The following is a 27,944-nucleotide window of genomic DNA, read 5'->3' as shown; positions in this document are numbered from 1 at the left end:
ATACCATCTAGAGATGAGAAGCTGAAAATTTTAGTCAAGTGTCCATTATATACAGACTACACACAGCCAAACTAAAGGCAAATATATAGCAATGACATCTGAAAAGGTCCCATATAAACACACTAGCACATGACCGTGTTGCTTCTCATTACTTCCTCCAGACCCTGAGCAAGTACAGACAGTATTGCTCACAGAGGGCTCCAGCATTCTACTTCCAAAAGACAGTGCTTCATGAATTTTAGCAAAAAGATATTTACAAAGCGATATTTTACTACCTCTACATTTAACATACGTTGGGCACTTCTAAACATCTAGATAGACCAGATGTTTCAAGTAAGGACTGTTGTCCACTGTGTACACGGTAGTCCAGTAAACGGCACACGTGTAACAAGAGTAGTAATTAAAACAATTTTAACACAAAAAGAAAAATTTTAACATAAAAAATAGAAAATGTATTCTACTACCTCTACTTTGTCATACACTGGCGACCTCTTTGACACCTAAAGTGACTAGATGTCGTAAATTAGGACTCCTTTGTCCTTTATATATGCTATGTACACGGCAAAGCCAAACACAGTGGAGCACAATGGCTCACAACTCTGCGTTTCCTTCCCCTGGGAACCAGGGCACAAACACAATGTGGTCAACTCGGGAGGGGTTTGACTCTTCCTCACCAAACAATATTTCAAATGAATCCTAACAAAGACGTATTTACATAATGCGTTGTTTTCCTACCACTACTTATAAAATACATCAGGCACTTTAGAGCATTTAGAAAGATAGCTCCAAAAAACACTCGGCATTGACACACACACACAAACGGGGGCGGGGGTTGAGAAATGAACAAAATATGTACACAATACAACAGAAAAAAAAAAAAAAGACGTCTTCTTCACACGACCAATCTGGCTCCGGACCTCTTCTTCCTCCGGCTGGGTCCTCTAACCTGTTGAATAAACACGAACGAGTGTCGCTCCAGGGGTCTTTCTAGAGGTGGCCTAAACAATTCCACTTCAAAGTCACTTCTAGAAGACACGTCTACGGTGTTTTTAAAGACGACTGGGTACACACGTGTGGTTTCCTACTTCTACCCTGCGTAGGCAATCTCTACTGATTTAGCCAAGGTCTCTAAAAGAAGTCCAGATTTAGCCAAGGTGTCCAGATTTAGCCAAGGTCTCTAAAAAAGTCTCTTTAGCGAAGGTCTCTCTAAAAAGGTCGGGGGAAAGGCTGAGAGCAGCTTTTTCATATTAAATACAATGCCTTCTACGGCGGCGGGGAAATGTTCGCCAGCGTTTCCGACTGGCCGCTTGCGATGTCAAGTCCCGGCCTCTCTCGGGTGGAAGGGGGACCCCGCGGCCCTACGATCGATCGTTCCTCCCGCTATGCTGGACTCGGCTCACCTTCCTCCAGGACGGTCGAGGCCTCTGTTCATTCAAGTCCGAGGGCTCAACAGGGCGGTCCCCTCCCAGTGATGGGTGAGTGTTCCTGCGTAGACCCGCCGCCTCAGGCTACAGAGGCCCTCAAGGGCCAATCTTGGCCTTCGAGTGGCCGCCATTCTTTCCGCCGTGCCACGCTAGCCGACACCAGGAGATGTTCTCGAAGGCCTGGCTGGGGCTTCTCCACGGGCCCGGTCCTGGAGAGCAGGGGGCCGGTGGATGGAGGAGGCCGTGCGCAGAGGCACCGCCATCGATGCCTTTCGTTAGAGGGAGAAGGGTCGCAGCAGGATCGCGGCTGCTGGGGAGAGCTCAGGATTCTGAGGTCCGCAGGGCCGAGACCAAGGCTCCCCCCCCCCCCCCCCCACACCCGGTGCAGGCCTGAGGAAGGAGGCCGCACCCTAGCTCGCCACGCTCTCTGCCGGAACTCCTTTGTCTTATTTTTTAAAACTGTTTCTTTTTTTCTGGTTTGTGGTAGTGTATGCCTTTTATCTAAGCGCTTGGGAAGCAGGAGCAGGAGCATCTCTGGGAGTTTGAGGCTAGCCCGGTCTACAAGAGCTAGTTCCAGGACAGGCTCCAAAGCTTCAATGAAACCTTGTCTCAAAGGAGAGAAAAAAAACCAAAACCCACCAACATCAATAACAATAACCCCCCCAAATCAATTTATTTTTATAACTGTGTATATATTCTTTTTCTTCTCTCTCCCAAGTTTATGTATATTCTTAAAAACATACTCTGACCAGTTTAGAGGTTTATTTTTGTCTGAATCTGTTTTTATTGTGTATCTAACATTCTTTTCATACAGGGAACATTTTAAAATGGTAAGCAGTGTAGTCCCAGCGGCCCTGGATGGTTGCTCTGCTTCTCTTGGCCTTTCAATATGGTAGAGGTACCTTTACTGCCAGCTCTGGGCCTTCCTGGTGGGAGTTGTGACCACCACTTCAGCTCTGGGAAGCAGTTGACCTAAGATGCCACCAAGTAACTTACCATCTGTTTTCCACAAACCCTATTCAAGTGCTTGACCTCCAGAAAGAGCCAGAGCTGTTCATGTAAAGAGCATGAATCAGGAAGCCTTCTTAAAGGAGCTGCACAGTTTTTGCTGCTACCACTGACTCAGGAAGCCTTCTCTTAAAAGCATCATGCCTCTGCTTCTTTCTAGCAAACAGAGCCCATGTGAGAAAACACTGCTACCAAAAAAAATTCATGTTTAACTCTGTTCTTTTGCATCTAGAATTCCTTCCCAAGCTCTCTCAAGTTTTATTTGAATGTTGTTGCCCCAGGTTGGGCACCATTTTGTAGGCAGAGACTGCTCGTTCCTTCCCAGTTGCCCTGACCTGAAAAATCACATTGTATTAATTACAAACACTGCTTGGCCAATAGCTTATATTTCTTATTAACTGATTCTTACATCTTAAATTACCCCATTCCTATTATTTTAGGCTCATCAGTAAGTTTCAGAAGGTTTGTCTCCTTGGGCAGCTACATGACATCTTCCTGACTTAGCCCGCTTGCTCTCTATATCTGTGTTCGGATAGCCTGACTGACTTTACTCCATGAAGCCATTGGCTGAACAACTTCTGTAATAACCAGTGGTAATAAAACATAGTCATAGCATACAGAGTGGAATCCCACATCATACAGCATTGCCTTTCCAACGGGAAAAATGAAAATCCTGTTCTTCAGTCCAGAAATCTGAGAATTGGAAGTGATTAACAGCCTGGTGATCTGTGCTATATTTTGAGTCAGGCCATATCAAGGTCTTACACCAAGACCAGAGGTGGCTAGTAATCTAAATGACCCTGATAGCCAGAGGCTCCACCAAGTTCCCATAAACAGGTCCAGAGGTGACTAACAGCTCAAACGATCCCTACATTATCCTTATGAACAATATCAGGCCAAACTCCTAGGCCCTTAAGCTAGTACATGTAGCCTATCTCTAGAACCAATCCTCTTGGAAGAAGTGACATGTTCCCTGAGTTGAGCGTCAATGTAATTATGCTTCCTGTTGTAGGAGGGCCACTTGTTTGTCCCAGCTGCCCAGACCAGAAATAATCATGCAGAAACTGTATTAATTAACTGACTACTTGGCCCATTAGCTCAATCTACTTATTGGCTAACTCTTACATATTAATTTAACTCATCTCCATTAATCTGTGTTTGCCACGTGCAGTGGCTTACTGGCGAATGTTTTGGGATGTCTGACTCTGGGAGCAGCTCTGTGGCATCTCCCTCTCCACCTTCCTTCTCCCAGCATTTAGCTTAGATTTTCCTGCCTACCGGCATTATACCTTGCTATAGATCCAAAGCAATTTCTTTATTCATTAATCAATAAAAGCAACACACATACCAAAACACCTCCCACACTATTTCCCCTTTTCTGTTTAAACAAAAAGGAAGGCTTTAATTTTAACATAGTAAAATTAAATATAACAAAACATATATCAAGCACAAATGACATTTACAATATTTATATCTATTTTATCTTTCATCATAACTAAGAAAAACTATAACTATAAATTCTTCAACTCCATCAGAGAATCCAGAAGGATATATTACCTAAGTAAACAGGAAGTGCATTGTAAGCAACTTCCAAAACTCTAGAATTGACAGAGACATCTTGCTACCTGGACAGTCACCCAAAGGTCTTCTGTACCATTGGGGCATCCATACCCGGCAGACTTTTCCATGAATCAGGAAATTTTAAAGACAGTTCAGCCACTTTCTTTTGTATCCTGCAGAATGTCTCACAGACTCTTTCATGAAGCAGGAACTCTGAAGGATCATTTCACCTTTAAGCAAGCTCAGCAGTCATTTCTTTGCGGGTCCTGCATGTCCAATTCAGTACTCTAGGCAGGAACAGTTTCTTGCCCAAATGGCTAGCAAACTCCATAAGGAGCCTCTTCAATGCCCATCTTAAATTTCAAAGACAGTTCAGCCTATATTGGCAGCTTGTCAGTAATTTTCTTCTGTGTCCAGCTTATCCATTTCTGGATACCATGTACATTGTCAGTGAGTGAGCCCTCCTCCAACAGCTTCCTTGTACAATGGGGATTGTATTGCACCAGGAAGCTCTTTTCCAAACTATACTGGGCTTAAATGTATTGGGATTAAACCACCTGTGATTAGACTTCTTGAAGTCTTATCCAGATTGATGAAGTCAATCTGCATGGGTTTTCATTCTTATCTCTTCATGGGGTTCCCTTCCCTTTTTGACATCTGCAGGGGCCTCTCATTTATTTCTTCCTTGTTTTTAGACAAGGTTTCTCTTATATCTTTCTTTGGATGCTGACCCAAGTCCCAAACTTTCTTCCTTTGACTCATTTAACAATCTCCATCTCCTGAAGACTTCCCACCCCTATACTTGCAGATTTTCATGACTGAGCTTGACTGCTTCCCTGTTCTCTGCAAGCAGCCCTTTTACACTCTCACCAGCTCTCTCCATAATGCCCCCAACTCGGTGTTAATTAGCCCAAGTGTGCTCATCACTGGGTCCAGGACTTCCAGATAAACACCCTAGTTGCCAGGCAGTGGTGATCCCAGCACTCTGGAGGCAGAGGAAGACTGATCTCTGAGCCTTGAAGGTCAGCCTGGTCTACATGAGCTAGTTCCAGAACAGATACCAAAGCTACACAGAAAAACCCCATCTCAACAAACAAGCAAACAAAAAAAATCCAAATAAAACAACACCAAAAAAGAAAACCACCCAGGCAATTAATTGTTCACACCTTCCCTGTGGTTGCTAAGCCTTTCACAAGCCATCCCTTGATTCCCTACTCTGCTGCCATCTTTTCTATTTTAAAGATGTCTTTTTTATTATCCCTCTGCACCCATCCTCCCAAGTTCCTTTTGCCTTCACTTTGGAGTACATACACCCCCTGCCTGTCCCTGTAGCATGATGGGCAGACTTGTTGGGGTATCTGTCCCGCTCAGGACCCCACAGCCGGCAAGCCCAAAGAAAATCACACCCAAGACTCCATAAGATTATAAACTGATTGGCCCATTAGGTCAGGCTACTTATTAGCTCTTATAACTTATGTTACCCCATTATCCTTATCTACATTAGCCACATGGCTCAGTACCTTTCTCAGCTGGGCAAGTTACATGCTGCCTCTTCGGTGGTCTGCGCAGGAATGGCAGAGGGAGCTTCCTTCTTCCCAGAATATTCCCAGTCTCTTTGCTCCACCTCTACTTCCTGTCTGACTTTCCTGCCTATACTACCTGCCTGGCCAATCAGTATTTTATAAAAATATGATTGACAGAATATAGACAATTCTCCCTCATCATGTCCTACATTTGACCTTGGGGGTTTTGTTCCAGGGATTCTGACATAGCCCCACTACTTTGGCCTGGTCTTACAAAAGAACCTCACCTTCCTGGACTTGCCCCCTCATCTCCTCCAGCATGCAGACGATCTTTGCTTATGCAGCCTTCTCCACAGACTGATCTCCCACACTCCATGACCCTCTTAACTGGCTGCTGGCGGCTATAAGATTTCAGGACACAAGGCCCAGATCTGGCAGCCATTAGTCACCTACCTGGGCCTGTCAGTCTCAGGAGAGGGAGCACTATATTCAGGGCCAGGTGAGAGAAACTCATTGCCTTTCCCATTCCACAAACCAAATGTGAGCTGCTTATATTACCAAGCCTCTTTAATTTCTTTGCATAGGGACCCTCAACATTTCCCTTGCTGCTCAGCCTCTCTATCATGGCTCTCAGGGGCCCCTAGAGCAGTCATCCTCCCCCTCCATCCTCCATCCCTCCTTTCCCCCATAAGCACACTTAAGTCTGTCCCCTGGCTTCTACACCAGCCTTTCACATGCTAACCAAGAACAAGTTCTCAAACACTTTGTCAAAAGTTGGAATGGGATACATATTACCCCTGGTTTATTTCTCTAAACAGTTAGACATAGTTACTGTAGGCTGGACATTTGTCCCTAGACCCTGGCCACAGTGAACTTCTTATCCCTGAGACAAAGAAAATCTCACCTCACAGCCCCCTATTCATGCTCAGTACACACTCACTCCAGGGCCTCAATCAGCTACTGAGATTTCCTAACTCTCCCTCCATCAAGGGTCAAGCTGCTCCATACTTACAATAATAAATCACAGCCTCATAGTTGGGTCACACACCCACCTCACAACACTTCTCCAATAATCCTTCCAAGTCCTTTGGCCTCCCGCTCTACTCAGAGACACTTGCCCTGTCTTCTAACCCTTTGTCCATATACTGGATCATCCCCTAAAAAGCCCCAGATTGTTTTACAGATGGAAACAGTCTAAAATAAACCCCTTAACAGCCCAGTGTGCAGCAGGCAACCAGAAGGTCAGAGAAACTGAAGAGGAGATGTGGGTAGACAAACTATTGAACAGGTGCCCAGATACACACGGGAACTGTACCTGAGGGCCAAAGCTTAGTTTATTTTATTTTCCTCTTTGTTGGTTGTTCTTCCTCTTCCTACTCTTTTTTTCTAATTTATTTATTTACTTATTTATTTATGGTTTTTTGAGACAGGGTTTCCCTTGTGCAACAGTCTTGGTTGTCCTGGAAGTCGATCTGAAGACCAGGCTGGCCTTGAACTCACAGAAACCCACCTGCTTCTGCCTTCTGGGTGCTGGGAATGAAGGTGTGCACCTCCAATGCCTGCTCTGTTCTTTTATTCTTCCCTCCCTTTCTTTGTTTTCCCAGATGTCCCCCTTCTAGTTCTTTGAGATGTACTTGCTTTTATTTCTTCCCTGATGTTCCCTTTACAACTCTCCTTATTCTTATTTTTCCTATTTTTATTTTCCTTTTATTCCTGTTATACCTAAGACAAAAATTCCATTCTTTTTTCTTTTTTACCTCATATGAGTGCTCTGTCTGTATGTACATCAGTTTACTGTCTTTTGGCTCTCAGATGCTCTCAGCGAATTAATTCCTTCCTGAGCATTTCTCCCTTCTGCTCCTCCCTAGCTTTCTGATAGTCCACCCACATCTGAGAAAGCAGCTGGAGGCTGTGGGTGGAGACAAGTGGCTCCTGGCCAAAGGACAGCCCTTAGCTGGCACCCCATAGGCCTGTGGAGAGCAGCAGGCGGAGTTTGCTGCCATTTATGGTGTGCCAGAGGCACACCGGTTGGCTGTGGCTATAGAAGCGGGTGTCTTCACACCAGGTCAGAGTTGTGGGCAGAGACCTGAGCGGGTTGATTCTGAGAGCCTGGTGAATGGGGAAATAATGGAGCCAGGCGCTAAGGCCATTATGTTTGAGGACGTGAGCGGCCTGTCCTTGTCCATCAGCTGGAACAACAATGATCTGCTGGAGATGACAGGTGAGAGCCCCGGAGGAGGGAAGAGGGGCCAGGACTCTGGGCACAAGCCTGAGGGCACTTCCTGGGGTTGGGCTCCCTCCTCAGGGAAAAACTTACCGGAGACAGATAAGTCCTGGGCAGAAAGGCATGTGGATGTTCGGCAGGTTACAAGGTAGCAGTGGGGCTCGTGGGCAGAGCAGTGTGTCCTTGGGATTGTGGACCGTGGACACTTTAGTTCATTCCTGCATCTGTGCGACGTTTCTCTAGAACGTGTCGCAGTGATTCTAGAGAAGCCTTAAAGGAGCCGTCAGCTAACCACTAGTTTTCCTTTACACACAATAAGGTCATTTCATTTCTTTTCACGAGTTTGTTTCTTCAAGGTGCATACCGGGGACTGTGATTAATTCTGTGAGCTACATGACCAAGGAACTGTGGCCTAAGTTTGGGTGCAGAGACAAAGTTTTCTTGATCATCAGCCTGTTTTTCCAGAAACAGAATTCATGGGTCTATAGTGCGTGAAACTTCCTTCTTAATTTCCATCCTCGACAAATCTCACATCTAACAAAGGGGAAGGTAACTTTTCGTCTATTTTTGCCGTTTTTATTTCTCTTATCAGAGCAATTGTCTCAATAACCTAAACCATTTTCCTAATCATCTTTACTGTCTTAACTACCTGTATCTTTTAGGCGAACTCAGAAAGTTCAATTAAATCATTGAACTAACTAAGCATCATTACTCCCACAAAAATAATCTTCATTATGATCTGCAAGTAAAGTGGGATTTAATGTTGCCAAGCAGGAACACTGCCACAACAATCAGGAGGAAGGACAGCAGAAGCAAGGGGCATTTTGAAACTCAACCCCACCTCTTCTCTCTGCTCCAAAGCCCTCCCCCTCCAACCGGCACTTGCTTCTTCAGGGTTTAGATTTACTATTCAGACATTTAAACTTCACAAGCTCCCTTGCTGACTGTAGCTCCTCTGACATGGGCACTGGCAAAACCCCATTAGTCCCACAAGCCCACACTTAATAGAAGCCAAATCCTTACCCTTTACACAGCTTCCCAATGGCAGAACCAATTGTCCCTACCTGGGCTCTCACACTTGCTTCCAGTCTTAGAGTCAACGTATACACTGGTTTCAAATACATCTGCAGCATAACACATGCAACACCTTACTCTGGAGAGAAAGGGCTTTCCTAAGGAAAAGGAAACATCAATAATGAACTCCATTTTCATACAGAAATGAAACAGTTCTTCTTCCCAAGCAGCCATTGCCTACTGCAGGGGACAGCAAAAAAGACAAATGATTCTTTTCTCAAAATCAGGCTGACTAGTGTCCCAACAGACTGACTGCCCTGTCATATCCTACCTCTGCTCCAACAACAACAACAACAACACCATTTCCAGAGCCAGTCTTGTCCACTCAAGACACTGCTTCCCACAGCTGTCACCACACACAAGGCACTGGACAGTAAGTCTCGGCTTCTGGACTATGGATGTCATTTCTGCCCCTAGGAAGGCTGAAGCCAGTTTCTTCCCGTGGGAATTTTGTCTCATCCACCCTTGTGGTGTGGACATTTACTCATCTGCCCACATGGCATGGGATATATAGTCCATCCTTCCATGACAGTGAGATCTGAGATTCATGGGATCCTCAAGGTGAGGCAGTAGATTACTCTTAGTTCAGTAACTAGAAGACCCTGGGTCAAGTTGTGTTTATGGCATTTCTGGCCTTCTTTCCACCATGGCCATCCTTTATGGACCAGGGTCTTCTTTGAAGGAAGAAGCATTCTTTCAGGACTTGTAGGTGATTGTAAAGCGGGTTTTTGCCATAAGTTTCTTTTATTTTACTTAAGAAATTCTCAAAGTTGGCATTCTTACATTTATATTTTACAGATGAAGAACAACAAGGACAATGTCTCAGAATCATCTCCCCCGTGTCTCCTGCTGGGCTTTACTGCTCCTATGCAGTGATCATCGTCCTCACTGGAGCTGTGATTGCACTTTCTGTTGCTCTGTCACTGTCAGGTGAGTGACATCTCCAGATCCTGCAGCATTCTGTCCACATCCACACTGTTGGTTACACTTACTGAACCCTCTGATCTGGTTCTGTGGGAAAGGCTAAGAGAAAACACATTGAAATTCCTGTTCTCTGAGTACCTAGGGTCAAATAGAAAGAGTCAGAGAAGGAACAGCGCAGGCTGTGGTGTGCACAGGAGGCCAGGCTCAGCATCTCTGGGAAGAGGACATTCGACAACCTCTAGAGAGATGGAGGAGACATGTCTACCAGGAGAACAATTGAAGGCAGTGGACAAGTAGAAAAAACCTGAGTAGGAAACTTAAGTAAGCTGCTACAGCTAGGGGCAGAGAGGGCAGTGAAGAGTAATATGGTTGATGAAGGTACAGGACACCCCACCACCCCATGATTCATGGTTTCAGTTAATATTCACCGATGGTCTGAAAATATTAAATAGAATGTTCCAGAAATATGCTGTTCCTGAGTTTTTAGTTTTAGACTATTCTCAATAATGTGATAAAGTCTTGTACAGTTTCCCTGCCATAGCTGGAGTAATGATTCATGATATTGTTTTATAAAATCAACTTTAACCACATCAATGAATAATACACAATCTAAACATGGACAAACATTTGCCCACAAGACTTAGTATGTATAATCTAAACTGTCACATGGCTCTACATAACAGTCACCCTCAGGGTCTGTTGCATTTGTTCCTTTCATTAAAGCCTCATGGTAGTGTGTATAAGAACAGGGAACAGCTACAACAAATTGTCCTCCACTAAAAAAAAAGTGTGTGAGTGTCATTTCTAGTATTTAATATTGCTTATCAAATCATTCATTTCTATCCTCAGTAGCCCTTTCAAAGAGCCATGTAGTCATTCTTACCTGTTAAAGGAAGAAAAAGGCAAAGTTATAGAACAAAAATATTATCTTTCTAAGCAGTGTTGCATTTAGAACTTCTTCTTTTTTCTTATAAGGACTTTATTCCAATTTTTATCTTTGTCTATTTGTTTGTGTCTGCTTTTTTAAAATCTTTTTTTTATTAAAAATTTCCACCTCCTCCCATTTCCTTCCCCCTCCCCCCCTCCCCCTCCACCTCCCTCTCTAGTCTAAAGAGCAGTCAGGGTTCCCTGCCCTGTGGGAGGTTCAAGGTCCTCCCCGCTCCATCCAGGTCTAGAAAGGTGAGCATCCAAACAGACTAGGCTCCCACAAAGCCAGTACATACAGTAGAATCAAAACCCAGTGCCATTGTCCTTGGCTTCTCAGTCAGCCCTCCTTGTCAGCCATGTTCAGAGAGTCCGGTTTGATCACATGCTCCATCAGTCCCAGTCCAGCTGGCCTTGGTGAGCTCCCATTAGATCAGGCCGCCATCTCAGTGGGTGGGCACACCCTTCGTGGTCCTGACTCCCTTGCTCATGTTCTCCCTCCTGCTGCTCCTCATTTGGACCTTGGGAGCTCAGTCCAGTGCTCCAATGTGGGTCTCTGTCTCTATCTCCATCCATTGCCAGATGAAGGTTCTATGGTGATATGCAAGATATTCATCAGTGTGGCTATGGCATAAGGCCAGTTCAGGTACCCTCTCAGCTGCCCAAGGAACAAGCTGGGAACATCTCCTTGGACCTGGGAACCCCTCTAGAGTCAAGTCTCTTGCCAACCCTAAAATAGCTTCCTTAATTAAGATATATACTTCCCTCCTCCCATATCCATCCTTCTTCCATCCCAACCATCCCATTTCCCCAAGCTCTTCCCGTTCTCCCCTTCTCACTTCTCTCTCCCCATCTCCCGTTACCCCCACCCCACCCCACCCCCAATCTCCCAATTTTTGCCTGGCAATCTTGTCTACTTCCAATATCCAGGAGGATAACTATATGTTTTTCTTTGGGTTCACCTTCTTATTTAGCTTCTCTAGGATCATGAATTATAGGCTCAATGTCCTTTAATTATGGCTAGAATCCACTTATGAGTGAGTTCATACCATATTCATCTTTTTGGGTCTTTGTTACCTCACTCAGGATAGTGTTTTCTGTTTCCATCCATTTGCATGCAAAATTCAAGATGTCATTGTTTTTTACTGCTGAGAAGTACTCTAATGTGTATATATTCCACACTTTTTTTATTAATTAATTTATTTGTTTATAAAAATTTCCACTTCCTCCCCTCCTCCCCATACCCTCCCATTTCCCCCACTCCCTCTCCTCCTCCCCCTCAACTCCCTCCCCTCCTTCCTCTCCAGTCCTAAGAGCAGTCAGGGTTTACTGCCCTGTGGGAAGTTCAAGTTCCACCCCTCTCCCTACAGGTCTAGGACGGTGAGCATCCAAACAGACTAGGATCCCAGAAAACTAGTACATGCAGACAAAGCAAGACCCAGTGCCATTGACAATGGCTTCTCAGTCAGCCCCCATGTCAGTCACATTTAGAGACTCCAGTTTGATCACATGCTCGTTCAGTCCCAGTCCAGCTGGCCTTGGTGAGCTCTCATTCGATTAGTCCCCTTGTATCCGAGGGTGAACGCACCCCACACTGTTCTGATTTCCTTTTTCATGATCTCTCTCCTTCTGCTCCTCATTTGGACCTTGGGGGCTCAATCCAGTGCTCCGATGTGAGTCTCCGTCTCTATCTCCATCTATCGTCAGATGAAGGTTCACTCTAGTTCTGCCTTTCTTCCTCACGTTCTCCCTCCTTCTGCTTCTCATTTGGACCTAGGGAGTTAAGTCCAGTGTTCCAATGTGTGTCTCTGTCTCTATCTCCATCCATCGCCCAATGAAGGATCTATGGTGATATACAAAATATTCATCAGTATGGTTATGGACCAGGGCCAGCTCAGGTACGCTCTTCTCTGCTGCCCAGGGAACAATCTGGGGATCTCTCCTTGGGCCTGGGAAACCCTCCAGAATCAAGACTCTTACAAACCCTAAAATGGCTCCCTTAGTTGAGAAATACACTTCCCTAGTCCCATATCCATCCTTCCTCCCCCCTCCCATTCCCTCAAACCATCCCCAATCCTCCCCTTCTTCCTTCTCTCTAACCATCTCCCCTTACTTCCACCCCCCACCCCCCCGCACCCAAGTTTGCCTGGCAATCTTGTCTACTACCAATATCCAAGAGGATAACTATAAGATTTTCTTCAGGTTCACCTTCTTATTTAGCTTCTCTAGAATCACAAATAATAGGCTCAAAGACCTTTAACTATGGCTAGAATCCACTAATGAGTGAGTACATACCATATTCCTCTTTTTGGGTCTGGGTTACCTCACTCAGTAAAGCGTTTTCTATTTCCATCCATTTGCATGCAAAATTCAAGATGTCATTGTTTTTTTACCGCTGAGTAAAACTCTAATGTGTATATGTTCCACACCTTTTTAAACCATTCTTCTATTGAGGGGCACCTAGGTTGTTTCCAGGTTCTGGCTATTACAAATAGTGCTGCTATGAACATATTTTGAACAAATGCTTTTGTAGTATGATAGGGCATCTCTTGGGTATATTCCCAAGAGTGAAATTGCTGGGTCCTGAGGGAGGTTGACTCCCAGTTTCCTGAGAAACCACCACACTGATTTCCACAGTGACTGCACAAGTTTGCATTCCCACCAACAATGGATGAGAGTTCCCCTCTCTCCACATCCTCTCCAGCATAGGCTATCATTGGTATTTTTGAGTTTGGCTATTCTGACATGTGTAAGATGGTATCTCAAAGTGGTTTTGATTTGCATTTTCCTGATCGCTAAGGAGGTTGAGCATGACCTTAAGTGCCTTTTGGCCATTTGAAGTTCATCTGTTGTGAATTCTCTGTTCAGTTCAGTACCCCATTTTTTTAAATTGGGTTAATTAGAGTTTTAGTGTCTAGTTTCTTGAGTTCTTTGTATATTTTGGAGATCAGACCTTTGTCTGATGAGGGGTTGGTGAAGATCTTCTCCCAGTCGGAAGGTAGCCTTTTTGTCTTACTGACAGTGTCCTTTGCTTTACAGAAGCTTCTCAGTTTCAGTAGGTCCCATTTATTCATTGATTCTCTTATTGACTGTGCACCTGGGGTTCTGCTTAGGAAGTTGCCTTCTGTGCCTATATCTTGTAGACTACTTCCCACTTTCTCTTCTATCAGGTTCAAAGTGGACAGATTAATGTTGATGTGTTTAATCCATTTGGACCTGAGTTTTGTGCATGGTGATAGATATGGATCTACTTTCATTCTTCTACAGGTTGACATCCAGTTATGCTAGCACCATTTGTTAAAGATGCTTTCCTTCTTCCATTGTATACCTTTAGCTCTCTTGTCAAAAATCAGGTGTTCATAAGTTTGTGGGTTAATACCCGGGTCTTCTATTTGATTCCATAGGTCGACTTCTCTGTTGTTATGCCAATACCAAGCTGTTTTCAATACTGTTGCTCTGTAATAGAGTTTGAAGTCAGGGATGGTAATGCCACCAGAAGTTCCTTTATTGTATAAGATTGTTTTGGCTATCCTGGGTTTTTTGTTTTTCCATATAAAGTTGATTATTGTTCTCTCAAGGTCTGTGAAGAAGTTTGATGGGATTTTGATGGGGATTGCATTGAATCTATAGATTGCTTTTGGTAGAATTGCCATTTTTACTATGTTGATTCTCCCAATCCAAGAGCAGGGTAGGTACCATTTTCTGGTATCCTCCTCAATTTCTTTCTTCAAGGACTTAAAGTTCTTGTCAAATAGGTCTTTCACTTTCTTGGTTAGAGTTACCCCAAGATATTTTATGCTATTTGTGGCTATCATGAAAGGTGATGTTTCTCTGATTTCCCTCTCTGCTTCTTTATCCTTTGTGTATAGGAGGGCAACCGATTTTTTGGAGTTGATCTTGTATCCTGCCACATTACTAAAGGTGTTTATTGACTATAGGAGTTCTTTTGTTAGAGTTTTTGGGGTCGCTTATGTACACTATCAAATCGTCTGCAAATAACGAAAGTTTAACTTCATCCTTTCCAATTCGAATCCTCTTGATCCCCTTATGTTGTCTTATTGCTATTGCTAGAACTTCAAGCACTATATTGAAGAGGTATGGAGAGAGTAGACAGCCTTGTCGTGTCCCTGATTTTAGTGGAATGGCTCTGAGTTTCTCTCCGTTCAATTTGATGTTAGCTGTCGGCTTGCTATATATTGCTTTTATTATATTTAGGTATGATCCTTGTATACCCAATCTCTCCAACACCTTTATCATAAATGGGTGTTGAATTTTGTCAAATGCTTTTTCAGCATCCAATGAAATGATCATATGGTTTTATCCCAGAGATGCAGGGATCATTCAGCATACAAGAATCAATAAATGTCATCAACTAGATATTCAGACTGAAATACAAAAACCACATGACCATGTCATTACATAAAGAAAAGTCTTTTGATAAAAACTAACATCCTTTCATGGTAAAAGTCCCGGAGAGACTATGGATACACAAGACATATGCCAACACAACAAAGACAGATTATAGCTCACCCACAGCCAGCACCGAAGTGAGTAGAAAGAAACTTAAAACATTCACAGTAAATTCTTGAACAAGAGAAGGACACCCATGTGCCCATAACTAGTCCATCTAGTACTTGAGCTCTTAACTAGAACAATGAGGACAACTGAGGCGATCAGAGGTACCAACAGGCAAAGAAGAAGTAAACACATCTTTAGTTGCAAATGATATGATAATATACACAAGTGATCTTAAAAAATCCTACTAGGAAACTCCTACAGTGATGAGGACTTTCAGCAGTAACAGGACAAAAAGTTAATTCACATGGAAACGACACCTTTCATAAAAGCCTCAAAAAATTTAAAATATCTTTTTGCAACTGTAACCAAACAAGTAAAAGACTCATATGATAGAAATCCTTAAAACACTGAAGAATGGAATTGAAGAAGATATCGGAAAATAGAAAGTTCCTGCATGCTCATGGATTGGTGGGTTTGATATCATGAAAATGGCTTTTCTCCATAAAGGAATCTACAGATTCAGTGCACTCCCCATCAAAATCCCAACACAATTCTTCACAAGTCTTGAAAGGACAGTTCTCAGCTGTATATGGAAACACAAAAACCCCAGGATAGCTAAAATGTTCTGAACAGTAAGAGAACTGCTACAAGTCTCACCATCTGAGATCTCAAATTCTACTCCAGAGCTAGAACAGCACAATCTTGGTATAAGAACAGACACAGTGATCATCAGCATTGAACTGAAGATGGAGATGTAAGTCCACACATCTATGGACACCTGAATTTTGATAGAGAAATCTTACATAATCGTGAGAAAAAGGACGGCATCTTTAACAATAGTGCTGGTCAAACTGAATGGCTGCCTGTCAGGAAATGCAGTCTCATTCATTCTTTCCACTCTGCACTAAACTCAGCTCCAACTGGGTCAAAGATGGCAACGTAAACCAGACACAGTGAACCTGGCAGGAGAGAAAGTGTTGAGCAGCCTTGAGCTCATTAGCACAGAGAGAGACTTTCTGAACAGGGTACTGTTTGAACAGGCACTAAGTGAATAATAAATAAATGGGGCCCCATGAAACTGAGAAACTTCTGCACAGTAGAGGACACCACCATTCAGACAATGTGGGAATGTGCAGAAATAAAAATGTTTTTACCAACCACACATCTGATAAATTGCCAATTTTAAAATATAGGTTTGACTCCAAAAACAGGACCTTAAATAAACAAATCACCCAATTTAAAAAGTGCTGTATTCATCCACCAGAGATTATTCAAAATATGGACACAAATGGCTGACAAACACTTAAAGAAATGATCAATATTCTTAGTTATTAGGGCAATGTAAATGAAAACTATATTGACATTTCATTGTGTAAAAGCCAAAATGTCCAAGAAAATAAGCAAAAAAAAAAAAATCTCCTGCTGGTGAGGTTCTGAGGTTGATAAAGAGGGCATGCATGCTTTTGCACACACACACACACACACACACACACACACACACACGGAGTGGAAAGAGAGAGAGACAGAGAGGTGGGGGGAGGGAGAGAGGGAGGAAGGGACAAAAAGGGAAGGGGGGGATATTGGAAACTTCCTTTCAAATATATAGTGTAGGAGTTAGCTCAATTTGGCAAACCACCAGGCTAGGTAAAAGGTAAAGCAATTATATTTTTATTTATTATAAGGGGAAAATTTACAAAACAGGAATGAGAGGCCTAAGCTAAGATGTGCCACAAGGAAACCAGAGAGAGAGAGAGAGAGAGAGAGAGAGAGAGAGAGAGAGAGAGAGAGAGAGAGAGAGCACACACCTTGGCCATATCCCACTTTTTCTCTGATTCCCAGAAATCCACACTCTAACTTGATTCCACCTCTTAAAGATATTTGGTTAAAAAGACTTCCCCATCAATATAGAAATCACACACTGTGCCCACTGAGGTTGCTTGGAGGCTCTGCTTTGCCTCTATTTCTCTCCACGATCCACAGGAAGATGGTAGGACCAGCAACACTGTCTGCTTTGGTAAACAAAAATCAAAAAAATTGTACCCTGGTTCTTAAAACACCCAGCAGTGAGACATTCCTACACTTGACTTCAGGAGTCACAAGGCCTGAATTCATTGGCACAAGGGATCGTCCTATATAGTCTCTGTTGTGTTCCGATGTCTAGTGTCCTGCAGAGGCCTAGCAGCAGAGGCTCCTTCTCAGCTGATGGATGCAGCCTGTGAGGGGGATTGGATCATGAGCTCAGCCTCCACCAAAGAATTAGTTCACACACACCTTGCTGTGAGATGACAGCAACTTTCCGAGATGAGGCCTAGCTGTTGGAAAACACTGGAGCTGTGTCTGTCTTATCCTTGGTCCTGCAGTTGTCACTCCACTGGGTAAGGACCACTGTCCCTATTCAAATTGCTTCCCAACCTGAGCTGGCCTCTCCTAGAGTTCCACTCTCAGGAGTCAGTGACAAGTGTCCCAGTGTCATGGCTCCAGCAGTTTCCTGAGGATTGAGTTTTGAGACCTGTGATTCACCCCTGAGGACGGTGACCTCTGTGTGCAGCCTTCGTCTGAGCACTGATCTCACACTTTGAATGTGGAGTGCCAGAGAAGATCACAGGGATGCAAGTGTGGGCAGTGGGGCAGAGCAGGCTTGTCCTGGCCTGGGAACTGGCAGGCCTTGTGGAGCACTTTGGGAGGACAGAGAATAAGAGGGCGCCCAGGCCCTTGCTCAAACTCTTCAAGTACAGTGAAGAACTGAGCAGCTTATGTCATTAAGAAGAAGCCTCAACTCCAAAAATCACGAATAGAACTACTGCCCTTTGTGGTGGCACAGGCCGCTAGGATATGCTGATAGAGGAAGAGGTAGGAGTGTCTGAACTGAGGCCAGCCTGGACTGCACATTTTTCGATCCCAAACACAGACAAACTGACTACATACAACTCTGGAGTTACTTTCATCAGCAGGGAGCAAGCTTTATATCTTTGGTTTTAACTTTTAATGCATAGTTAAGGTTTCCTCTCTCAGGTATACTGTGAATTTCCTTCTTGTAAGTACCTAGAGATTTTGGGAGGATTCCCTGCCCTCCAGCCACCACACAATAATTCTGCTGGTCACAAATGAGGTAGTGAATGTTAAGAATGGAATCTCTTGATTTCCTTCAGTACACGGTATATATTAGGCAAAGCAACATTTCAAAGACAGAAGAATTCAAACTTTGAAGTCCGGTATTACTTTTTTGATCCAGTAGAAGAAATGAACAGACTTTATGACCAGTAGGGAACCTATAGTAGAATGAATGGGCCTTGTCCCACCGCCTGGCTATCTTAACCCCTGAAATAACAACACAGAAATTATATGAATTAAATTACTGCCTGGCCCATTATATCTAGTCTCTTCTTTGCTAACTCTCACATCTTGATTCAACCCATTTCTATGAATCTCTATGTCACCACGAGATCATGGCTTACCGGGAAAGATTCAGCATGTCTGACCTGGCAGCTTCATGGTGGCTCTTGCTGCCTGCCTTCTTTTTCCTAGCATTTAGTTCTCTTTTCCCGAACTATCTAAATTCTGCCCTATCAAAAGGCCAAGGCAGTTTCTTTATTCACCCAATGAAAGCAAAACATAGACAGAAAAATCTTCTACACCATTTCCCCTTTTTCTGTTTAAACAAAAAAGAAAGGCTTTCACTTTAACATAGTAAAATTACATATAACAAAACAGTTATCAAGCAAGAATTACAGTTACAATATTTATATCTATTTTCTCTTTTATCATAACAAAGGAAAACTAACTATATCTGTCTATTCTTCAACTCCATCAAAGACTCCAGAAGGAAATAATATTACCTAAGTAAATAAAAAGTAAGCAACTTTCAAAACTCTAGAAATGACATCTAGACATCTCGCTGCCTGTACAGTCACCCAAAGTTCTTCTGTATGGTCGGGGCATCCATCTTCAGCCTACAGGCCCATAGTATCCAGCAGACATTTCCAAGAAGCAGGAAAATTCAAAGACAGTTCAGTCACTTTCTTCTGTATCCTGCAGAATGTCTCACAGACTCTTTCATGAAGCAGGAACCCTTGAAAGACCATCTCACCTTTAGGCAAGTTCAGCAGTCCTCTCTCTGCAGATTCTTTGTGTCTAGCTTATGCTACAGTCCAGGCAAGAGCAGTTTCTTGCCCAGATGGCTGTCATACTCCATAAGAAGCCTCTTCGATGCCCATCTTCCTCTTGAAGTAGCTGGTGCTGCCAGCAGCAGACATGTCTCATTGTCATTAAGAGCCCTAAGTTATTAAAACATTTTGAACGCCATATTCTGTAGTCTTTGAAAGATATGAAGAGCTTTTGTCTCCTGGGTCCTGGAAACACCAGCTAGCCCTGCTGCAGTGCTGAGAAGTTCTATCCAGAGAGGTGAGTGGGTGCTCGCCTGGGCGCTCTGTCTCAGAAGAGAGCACAGCCCCTCCCCCCTCAGCTTCTGAGGCAGGGTCTTCGGTGTTTCACGGGATCCCTCCCTGTCCCCACTGCTGCCGCCCTTTTGTCTCCTGAGTCCTGGAAATACCAGCTATCCCTGCTGCAGTGCTGAGGAGTTCTATCCAGAGAGTGCTGAGGAGTTTCATCCAGAGAGGGGGAGATGGGCAGGCGCCAATGCAAGAATTCCTCCAACAACCTGAAAGGCAACATGACATCTCCAGAATCCAGGGATCATGAAACTAGAAGAATTGAACACCCTACTCCAGAAGAAATAGAAGAAATTGACTCTAAGCAGATCTTTATGAAAATAATAGAGGAACTTAAACAGGAGGTGAAAATCTGCCGTAAAGAAATGGAAGATAAGTATAACAAAAAGATTGAGGAAATGAGTAAAGAAATGGAAGAGAAATATACCAAAAGGTTGGAAGAAATGAGTAAATCCGTAAATGAAATTCTGGGAAACCAAGAAAAAAACAATTAAACAGGTAATGGAAACAGTTCAAGATTTGAAAACTGAAATGGAGTCAATGAAGAAATCACAAGCCAAGGGCTGTCTGGCTATGGAAAATCTAGGTAAATGAACAGAGACTTCAGAAACAAGCATAACCAACAGAATACAAGAGATAGAAGAAAGAATCTCAGACTCTGAGGACACCATAGAGAAATTAAATGCTCTGACCAAAGAAAACAGCAAATCCAACAAATTCTCATCGCAAAACATTCAGGAAATATGGAACATAATAAAAAACCAAATCTAAGAATAATAGGGTAGAAGAAGGAGAAGAATTGCAGATCAAAGGTCCAGAAAATATATTCAACAAAATTTTAGAATAAAACTTTCCCAACTTAAAGAACAATATTCCTATGAAGGTTCAAGAAGCATACAGAACACTGAATAGACTGGATCAAAAAAAAATCCCCTCGCCATATAATAATCAAAACACAAAGCATTCAGATTAAAGAAAGGATATTAAGAGCTGCAAAGGAAAAAGGTCAAGTAACTTATAAAGGTAAACCTATCAGACTTACACCAGATTTCTCTATGGAAACCATGAAAGCCAGAAGGTCCTGGATAGAGGTACTGCAGAAACTAAGAGACCATGGATGCAAGCCCAGACTACTATACCCAGCCAAGCTATTGTTCATGGTCAACGGAGAAAACAAAATGTTCCAGGATAAAAACAAATTTAAACAATACGTAGCTACAAATCCAGCCTTACAGAAAGTATTGGAAGGCAAATCACAACCCAAGGAATCCAACATTCCGAACACCGCCTACAATAACTCAGGCATCTAGCGACCCTTCACAAGCACAACTCAAAGAAGGGAAAGACATACACTCCACTACCCCCCCCCCCCCAAAAAATAACCGGAGTCAACAACCACTGGTCATTAATATCACTTAATATCAATGGGCTCAATTCACCTATAAAGAGGCACAGACTTAGAGATTAGATACGAAAACAGGATCCAACATTCTGCTGTTTACAAGAAACACACCTCAACCACAAAGACAGACATCTACTCAGAGTAAAGGGCTGGGAAAAGGTTTTCCAAGCAAACGGATCTAAGAAACAAGCAGGTGAGGCCATACTAATTTCTAACAAAATCAACTTCAAACTAAAATCTATCAGAAGAGATGGAGATGGACATTTCATACTCATAACAGGAACAATTCATCAGGAAGATGTCTCAATCCTGAGGTCTATTTAGATTGTTCACCTGTTCTTGGTTCAACTTTGGTATATGGTACTTATCTAAAAAAAATGTCCATTTCTTTTACATTTTCCAATTTTGTGGCATACAGGCTTTTGTAGTAAGAGCTAATGATTCTCTGAATTTCCTCTGTGTCTGTGGTTATGTCCCCCTTTTCATTTCTGATCTTATTAATTTGCATGTTCTCTCTCTGCCGTTTGATTAGTTTGGATAGGGGTTTGTCGATCTTGTTGATTTTCTCCAAGAACCAGCTTTTTGTTTCATTGATTCTTTGGATTGTTTTCTGTGTTTCTATTTTGTTGATTTCAGCCCTCAGTTTGATTATTTCCAGTCTTCTACACCTCCTGGGTGAATCGGCTTCTTTTTTTTTCTAGAGCTTTCAAGTGTGCTGTTAAGTCTCCAATGTGTGCTTTCTCCATTTTCTTTAGTTGGGAACTTAGTGCTATGAACTTTCCTCTTAGCACTGCTTTCATAGTGTCCCATAGGTTTGAGTATGTTGTGTCTTCATTTTCATTAAATTCAAGTAAGACTTTAATTTCTTTCTTTATTTCTTCCTTGACCCAGGGGTGATTTAGTAGTTGACTGTTCAGCTTCCATGAGTTTGTTGACTTCCTTGGGGTAGCATTGTTGTTGAATTCTAACTTTAATCCATGGTGATCTGACAAGACACAGGTGGTTACTAATATTTTTTTGTATCTGTGGAAGTTTGCTTTGTTACCAAGTATGTGGTCAATTTTCGAGAAGGTTCCATGAGCTGCAGAGAAGAAGGTATATTCTTTCCTATTTGGGTGTAGTATTCTATAGATGTCTGTTAAGTCCATTTGATTCAATACTTCCAATAATTCTCCTATTTTTCTGTTAGGTCTCTGTCTGATTGATCTGTCCATTGGTGAGAGAGGTGTGTTGAAGTCTCCTACTATTAGTGTGTGTGGTTTGATGACTGCCTTGAGTTCTAGAAGAGTTTCTTTTACATATGTGGGTGCCTTTATATTAGGGGCATAGATATTCAGGATTGAGACTTCCTCTGGATGAATTGTTCCTGTTATGAGTATGAAATGTCCATCTCCATCTCTTCTGATAGATTTTAGTTTGAAGTCGATTTTGTTAGAAATTAGTATGGCCACACCTGCTTGTTTCTTAGGTCCGTTTGCTTGGAAAACCTTTTCCCAGCCCTTTCCCGGTCATTTTTTTGGGTAGTAGAGTGTATGTGTTTTCCTTCTTTGAGTTGTGCTTGTGAAGGGTCGCTAGATGTCTGAGTTATTGTAGACAGTGTTGGGAATGTTGGATTCCTTGGGTTGTGATTTTCCTTCTAATATTATCTGTAAGGCTGGATTTGTAGCTACGTATTGTTTAAATTTGTTTTTATCCTGGAACATTTTGTTTTCTCCGTTGACCGTGAACAATAGCTTGGCTGGGTATAGTAGTCTGGGCTTGCATCCATGGTCTCTTAGTTTCTGCAGTACCTCTATCCAGGACCTTCTGGCTTTCATGGTTTCCATAGAGAAGTCTGGTGTAAGTCTGATAGGTTTACCTTTATAAGTTATTTGACCTTTTTCCTTTGCAGCTCTTAATATCCTTTCTTTAATCTGAATGCTTTGTGTTTTGATTATTATATGACGAGGGGATTTTTTTTTGATCCAGTCTATTCAGTGTTCTGTATGCTTCTTGAACCTTCATAGGAATATTGTTCTTTAAGTTGGGAAAGTTTTATTCTAAAATTTTGTTGAATATATTTTCTGGACCTTTGATCTGCAATTCTTCTCCTTCTTCTACCCTATTATTCTTAGATTTGGTTTTTTTATTATGTTCCATATTTCCTGAATGTTTTGTGATGAGAATTTGTTGGATTTGCTGTTTTCTTTGGTCAGAGGGTTTATTTTGTCTATGGTGGCTTCATAATCTGAGATTCTTTCTTCTATCTCTTGTATTCTATTGGTTATGCTTGTTCCTGAAGTCTCTGTTTGTTTACCTAGTTTTTCCATATCAGCCGGCCCTCGGTTTGTGTTTTCTTCATTGCCTCCATTTCAGTTTTCAATTCTTGAACTGATTGCATTATCTGTTTCATTGTTTTTTCTTGGTTTCCCAGGGTATCGTTTACGAATTTACTCAATTCTTCAAGCTTTTTGTTATATTTCTCTTCCATTTCTTTACTCATTTCTTCAATCTTTTTTTTATATTTCTCTTCTATTTCTTTAAGTGAGTTATTCATGCCCTGTTTAAGAGACTCTATTGCTTTCATAATGACACTGTTTTCCACTTCTTCCGGAATAGGGTGTTCAAGTCCTTCTGTCGTCAGTTCGCTGGTATCTGGTGTTTTCATGTTGTTTTTCATATTGTTGGAGGAATTCTTGCCTTGGTGCCTGCCCATCTCTTCCTTCAGATGCTCTCCAATGGCTCTTCCCTCCACTGGGTCTTCTGCTACAGGATTAGTGCCCCTTGCTATCCAGGAATCACTTTGCCTGCAGTCCTACCTTGCTGCAGGCAGGGTATTAAAACAAAGGGACTCCCTCCTGTTTGCACTCACTGCCCCATCCAGGTGGCGCCCACCAAGTCTGAGTTGGAGGATTTTAAGCCCTGAAAAGGAAGAGAGGAAGGGTAGGGGTTCCTTGCTGAAAGCCGGGATGGGGTAGGAGGAGAGAGGGTTTAGCTGGGGGAAGCCACCCCTTCGGAATAGCCAGGGAGATAAGGATGGCAGGAAAATTGTGTGTTCCCTTACGGGGCTTGTGTGGCGGTCAGGCACACACTTACCCCTCCATTGTATCTTCTGCTACAGGATCAGTGCCACTTGCTGGTCAGAAATCTCCCTGCCTGCAGTCTTACCTTGCTGCCGGCAGCCATTTAGAACTTCTTATACACACTCATATACACATACACACAACCACTCTATTGTGATAGGCTCTCAATTTAACATATCACACTCTTTTACATTAGCATAGCCACTAATAGTAACCAAGTCCCAAACCCTATGTATCTCACTGAACTTAAACCCAGTTAGAAAAGCCATTCTGAAGCTAGGGAGCTTTGGTTATGATTTTCATGGTACTTTCATTTTTACATGCTTATCAGGCAAAACTTAGAAAAAACACCAGCAAAACTGAAGCTAGAAAAGCAATGCTCTTTATAAGGTTTTATCACTTTGAGCTATTGCTGCATCCTGTCCTTCCTTGTCACCTTACATCACCTTTCCTTGTTCTCCTGTCTATGTGTTACACCGTGCCCACACTCACAGGTGTTCACACTGTGCATCCCAGACTGGGACAAGCATATGAGGGAGTATGTGGGGTCTCTTTCTTGCTGAGTTTCTGTGACCTTATTTAACATTTTACTTTGTACATCCCCCACTCTTCTACAGGTTTCAATTTTTATGTCTGAATAACTTTCTGTGTTACACATGTACCACATTTTCATCATCTGTTCATCAGTTGATGGACATATAGGTCAGGTCCATTTTGCTGCTATTGTACACGGGGCAGCAGTAGACATGAATGTGCAGGTCTCTGTGTTATGATGTTGCATTCTCTCATAGGTCTCTTTGTAACTTTTTAAAGGAGCCTCCATACTGGACGTTTCAGTTTATTCTCCCACCAGCAATAAATTAGTGCCCCTATATCTGCAGAGTTCTGACATCTGCTGTGAGATTTCTTGATAATTGCCATTCTGACAGCCTCTAACGAGAGCCAGAATATATTCTTGTGGATTTAATGTATGTGTACATGATAACAGGAAGGCCTCAATCAAAGTTTTGGTATCAAAACATTATTTGACCATGCCATATTTTGCATGCCAGTATTTCTCCATAGTTAAATACAGAGAAAAGAGTTGTTTTATTTATTTTGTCATTACAAAAGCAGGATGTGATGCAGGATCATAGGAAAGGAACCTGTAGGATTCCAGCCATCAGGAAGAGGCCTCATGGGGTAATGACTATGATTTTGTTCAGGGTATGGTGTCTTCAGTCCCTACACTCAGGAGGCACAACCAGGATGATTACTACAAAATCCAGACAAGTGTAGTCCACAGAGTGAGATCCAAGCCATGCAGGGAGAGATAGAGAAATTCTGTCCCCAATATCAAAATACAAACAAGAGAAGCATTTCCTTACATGAAGGTTCTTGACTGGAGACCACCATGCTAAAAGGAGTATATTAGTAACCAGTAATGATAGGTACAGTCTAAACACATACCTCACAATGGAAATTAAATGGTTAACCAAAGAGACATAACACAGAAATGTTTATCTATGATATGTATTTGCTCTGTGCACATTCTAGGGAGAAAGGAAGAAAAGGCCATTGTGAGCCCTGAAGCTGCCTATGCTACCTGCCCAAGAGACTGGATTGTATTTGGAAGTAAATGTTTTTATTTTTCTGAGCACACAAGTAACTGGACATCCAGCCAGACCTCCTGCATGGAGCTGGGGGCCCATCTAACTCACTTTGACAGTCAGGAGGAGCTGGTAAGAAAGGATCGGGAATTGGTTGTTGTTTGCTCCTATGGAATATGTATTGCCTTGAGATAGAGAGCTTAAAGCTGGAACATGAGGAGGGTTCCCACCCTAGGTATTGGGGTGCATGGGGCACATGTTAGCATGTGTCATTTGTGATGGTAACACATCTGACTGTAGCCCTGAGACATCCTAAAGGTATTCTCACCTATAGTTCTAATATTCAACCTGCAAGGCCAAATATACATTTGAGAATTGTGGTGCTCATGTAAGTGTTTGTCCAAACTGGCAGGTGTTGCAAACTTAAGGTGACAACTGTTAATAACTGAAAATACAGACTTAACAAGGGATTTTCTCAGCCACAGAAGGAAGGGTGGTTGTCTGTGTGCTATGGGTTATGGCTGTAAAATGCATCCACTGAGAACTGATGGTTATTTAGGCTCCAAAGTTGATGACCCTCAGTTCAAACCTGATGCCATCTGGAGAGAAGGTTGTTGGGCAGACATTCAAGGGTCATCTGAAACTGAGAGACATATGTATTTGCTTTCTGTGTTTTTGACAGAATTTCCTGTATAGATACAAGGGGGAATCGGCCACCTGGATCGGCCTGCACAGAGAGTCATCAGAGCACCCTTGGATGTGGACAGACAACACTGAATATAACAACTTGTATGTTTTCAGAATGCTTTTCCTCCTACTGTGTTCATGTTTTGTGATTGTGAGAGTTGTGGTTGTGAAAGGTGAAAGGCTAAGTCACGTGAAGAGAACTGAACTGGAAAGGGAGAAACCCTTGGGCTGGAGGTGTGTCTTGGCGCTGGTTGTGTGTTACATGCAACAGCCAGTCCCCCAGTCCCCAGAAACTCTACTTCCCAGCAAATTTATATCTGTCAGAGCCACCTAGTGTTGTTTCACTCCAAATCTTATCCTGATGATTGGCATCTGCGTTAGATGCTGTCTGCTCTCAGCACTTGGAAATCTCTCCTTGCTGCTAACTCCCCTTGTGGGATGCAGACAGAATTGCTGATGGCCACTAAGGGCTCTGAAACCCCAGGAAGCCACTGCAGAACTGCTGGACAGGACTTGTCAGACAGCTGTGTGCACAGCTGCACCTGTCACAGATGTAGAGAGTCCAGGGGCACTGGGAACCTTCTCTAAAGTCTCATCATCAAAGAGCACCCAGGACAGCACCTAGATGTGAGAATCACCATTTTGAACAGACCCATTTCTGCGGAACGGTGAATGTCCATCAGTAAAGACCTTAAGCAATTTAGTAAGTGCATTTTCTCCCAGTTTTATACATGTGAGAAATTCTTCAAGATAGAATTGAAAAGCACCCTTGGGATGCTACACGTAGGTGAATGCAGTTCATGTGAACATGGCAGAGAACACCAGTCAAATGCTTTGACACACTGTACAGGGTCCCACATGGATGAGTGACAAAGGTGTGGTCACCAAATGGAACCCTGAGAATGGAAAAGTCACTGGGTGTAACAGTAGTGCTGGTGATTCCTCATGGACTCTGCCTTTCTGTGATTCGTGCTATAAACAAGCAGTGGACACGAGTGAGATATCATTGCTGGGGGGAATGCAGTGGCCGACTCTGCAGAAATTTTGTTTGTTTTTTGTTTTAGGGTTCCCATCCGCGGAGACGGAAACCATGCCTACCTGAGTGACAGAGGAATCAGCAGTGGCAGGGACTACATATGTAGGAGATGGATTTGTAGCAAGCCCTACAGCTATACTTTACAATGTCCAGGAGTCTCACAGCTTGAGTAGAGAGTGTGTTAAAGTAGTTGTGAGAGGCCTGTAACATGTTATCTACAGCTGTAGCCTCATTTCTTTATCTTATATAATTATCAAAATCAACACCTAATCTGTGGTGAGATCAGAGTTAACAACTATCACAGAGAATTATACTTACAGGGACTTGGGAGACTATGGGTGATTCTAAATTAAATAATTGTTCCCTATGGGTTTGTATTCACATCATAAACCTGAATTATAATCATATCATCCAGTAAAATAACATTTCTCTGTGTTTTATTCATAGTTCATTTAGTTCCCCCTTTGTTTCAATCCATTTTATTTCAGATAAACAATGTGACACTATTTCTCAAATAAATAAATATTTTGGCATATAGAAA

General features: G+C 42.7%; 1 protein-coding gene across 3 annotated transcripts; it reads left to right on the top strand.

Annotated features, from left to right (window-relative positions):
- Positions 1-897: 897 nt before the first annotated feature.
- Positions 898-27,944, top strand: LOC148122598 (C-type lectin domain family 2 member E-like). 3 transcript variants are annotated; one of them, XM_087904155.1, is made up of 5 exons: positions 899-1,475; positions 9,612-9,743; positions 25,628-25,812; positions 26,363-26,469; positions 27,432-27,944. In XM_087904155.1, exons 1-5 carry the CDS (start codon positions 1,280-1,282, stop codon positions 27,574-27,576), a joined length of 765 nt encoding a protein of 254 aa, XP_087760281.1. In that variant the 5' UTR covers positions 899-1,279; the 3' UTR covers positions 27,577-27,944. The 3 variants fall into 3 exon arrangements, with proteins under 3 accessions (XP_087760283.1, XP_087760281.1, XP_087760282.1); XM_087904156.1 differs by lacking the exon at positions 899-1,475 and adding an exon at positions 7,531-7,736; XM_087904157.1 differs by lacking the exon at positions 9,612-9,743 and having other exon boundaries at positions 898-1,475.

Source organism: Myodes glareolus, chromosome 3, assembly GCF_982192425.1.
Source record: "Myodes glareolus chromosome 3, mMyoGla1.1, whole genome shotgun sequence".
NCBI lineage: Eukaryota > Metazoa > Chordata > Mammalia > Rodentia > Cricetidae > Myodes > Myodes glareolus.
The sequence above is the reverse complement of the archived record's forward strand: the minus strand, read 5'-3'. Positions and strand labels throughout refer to the sequence as shown.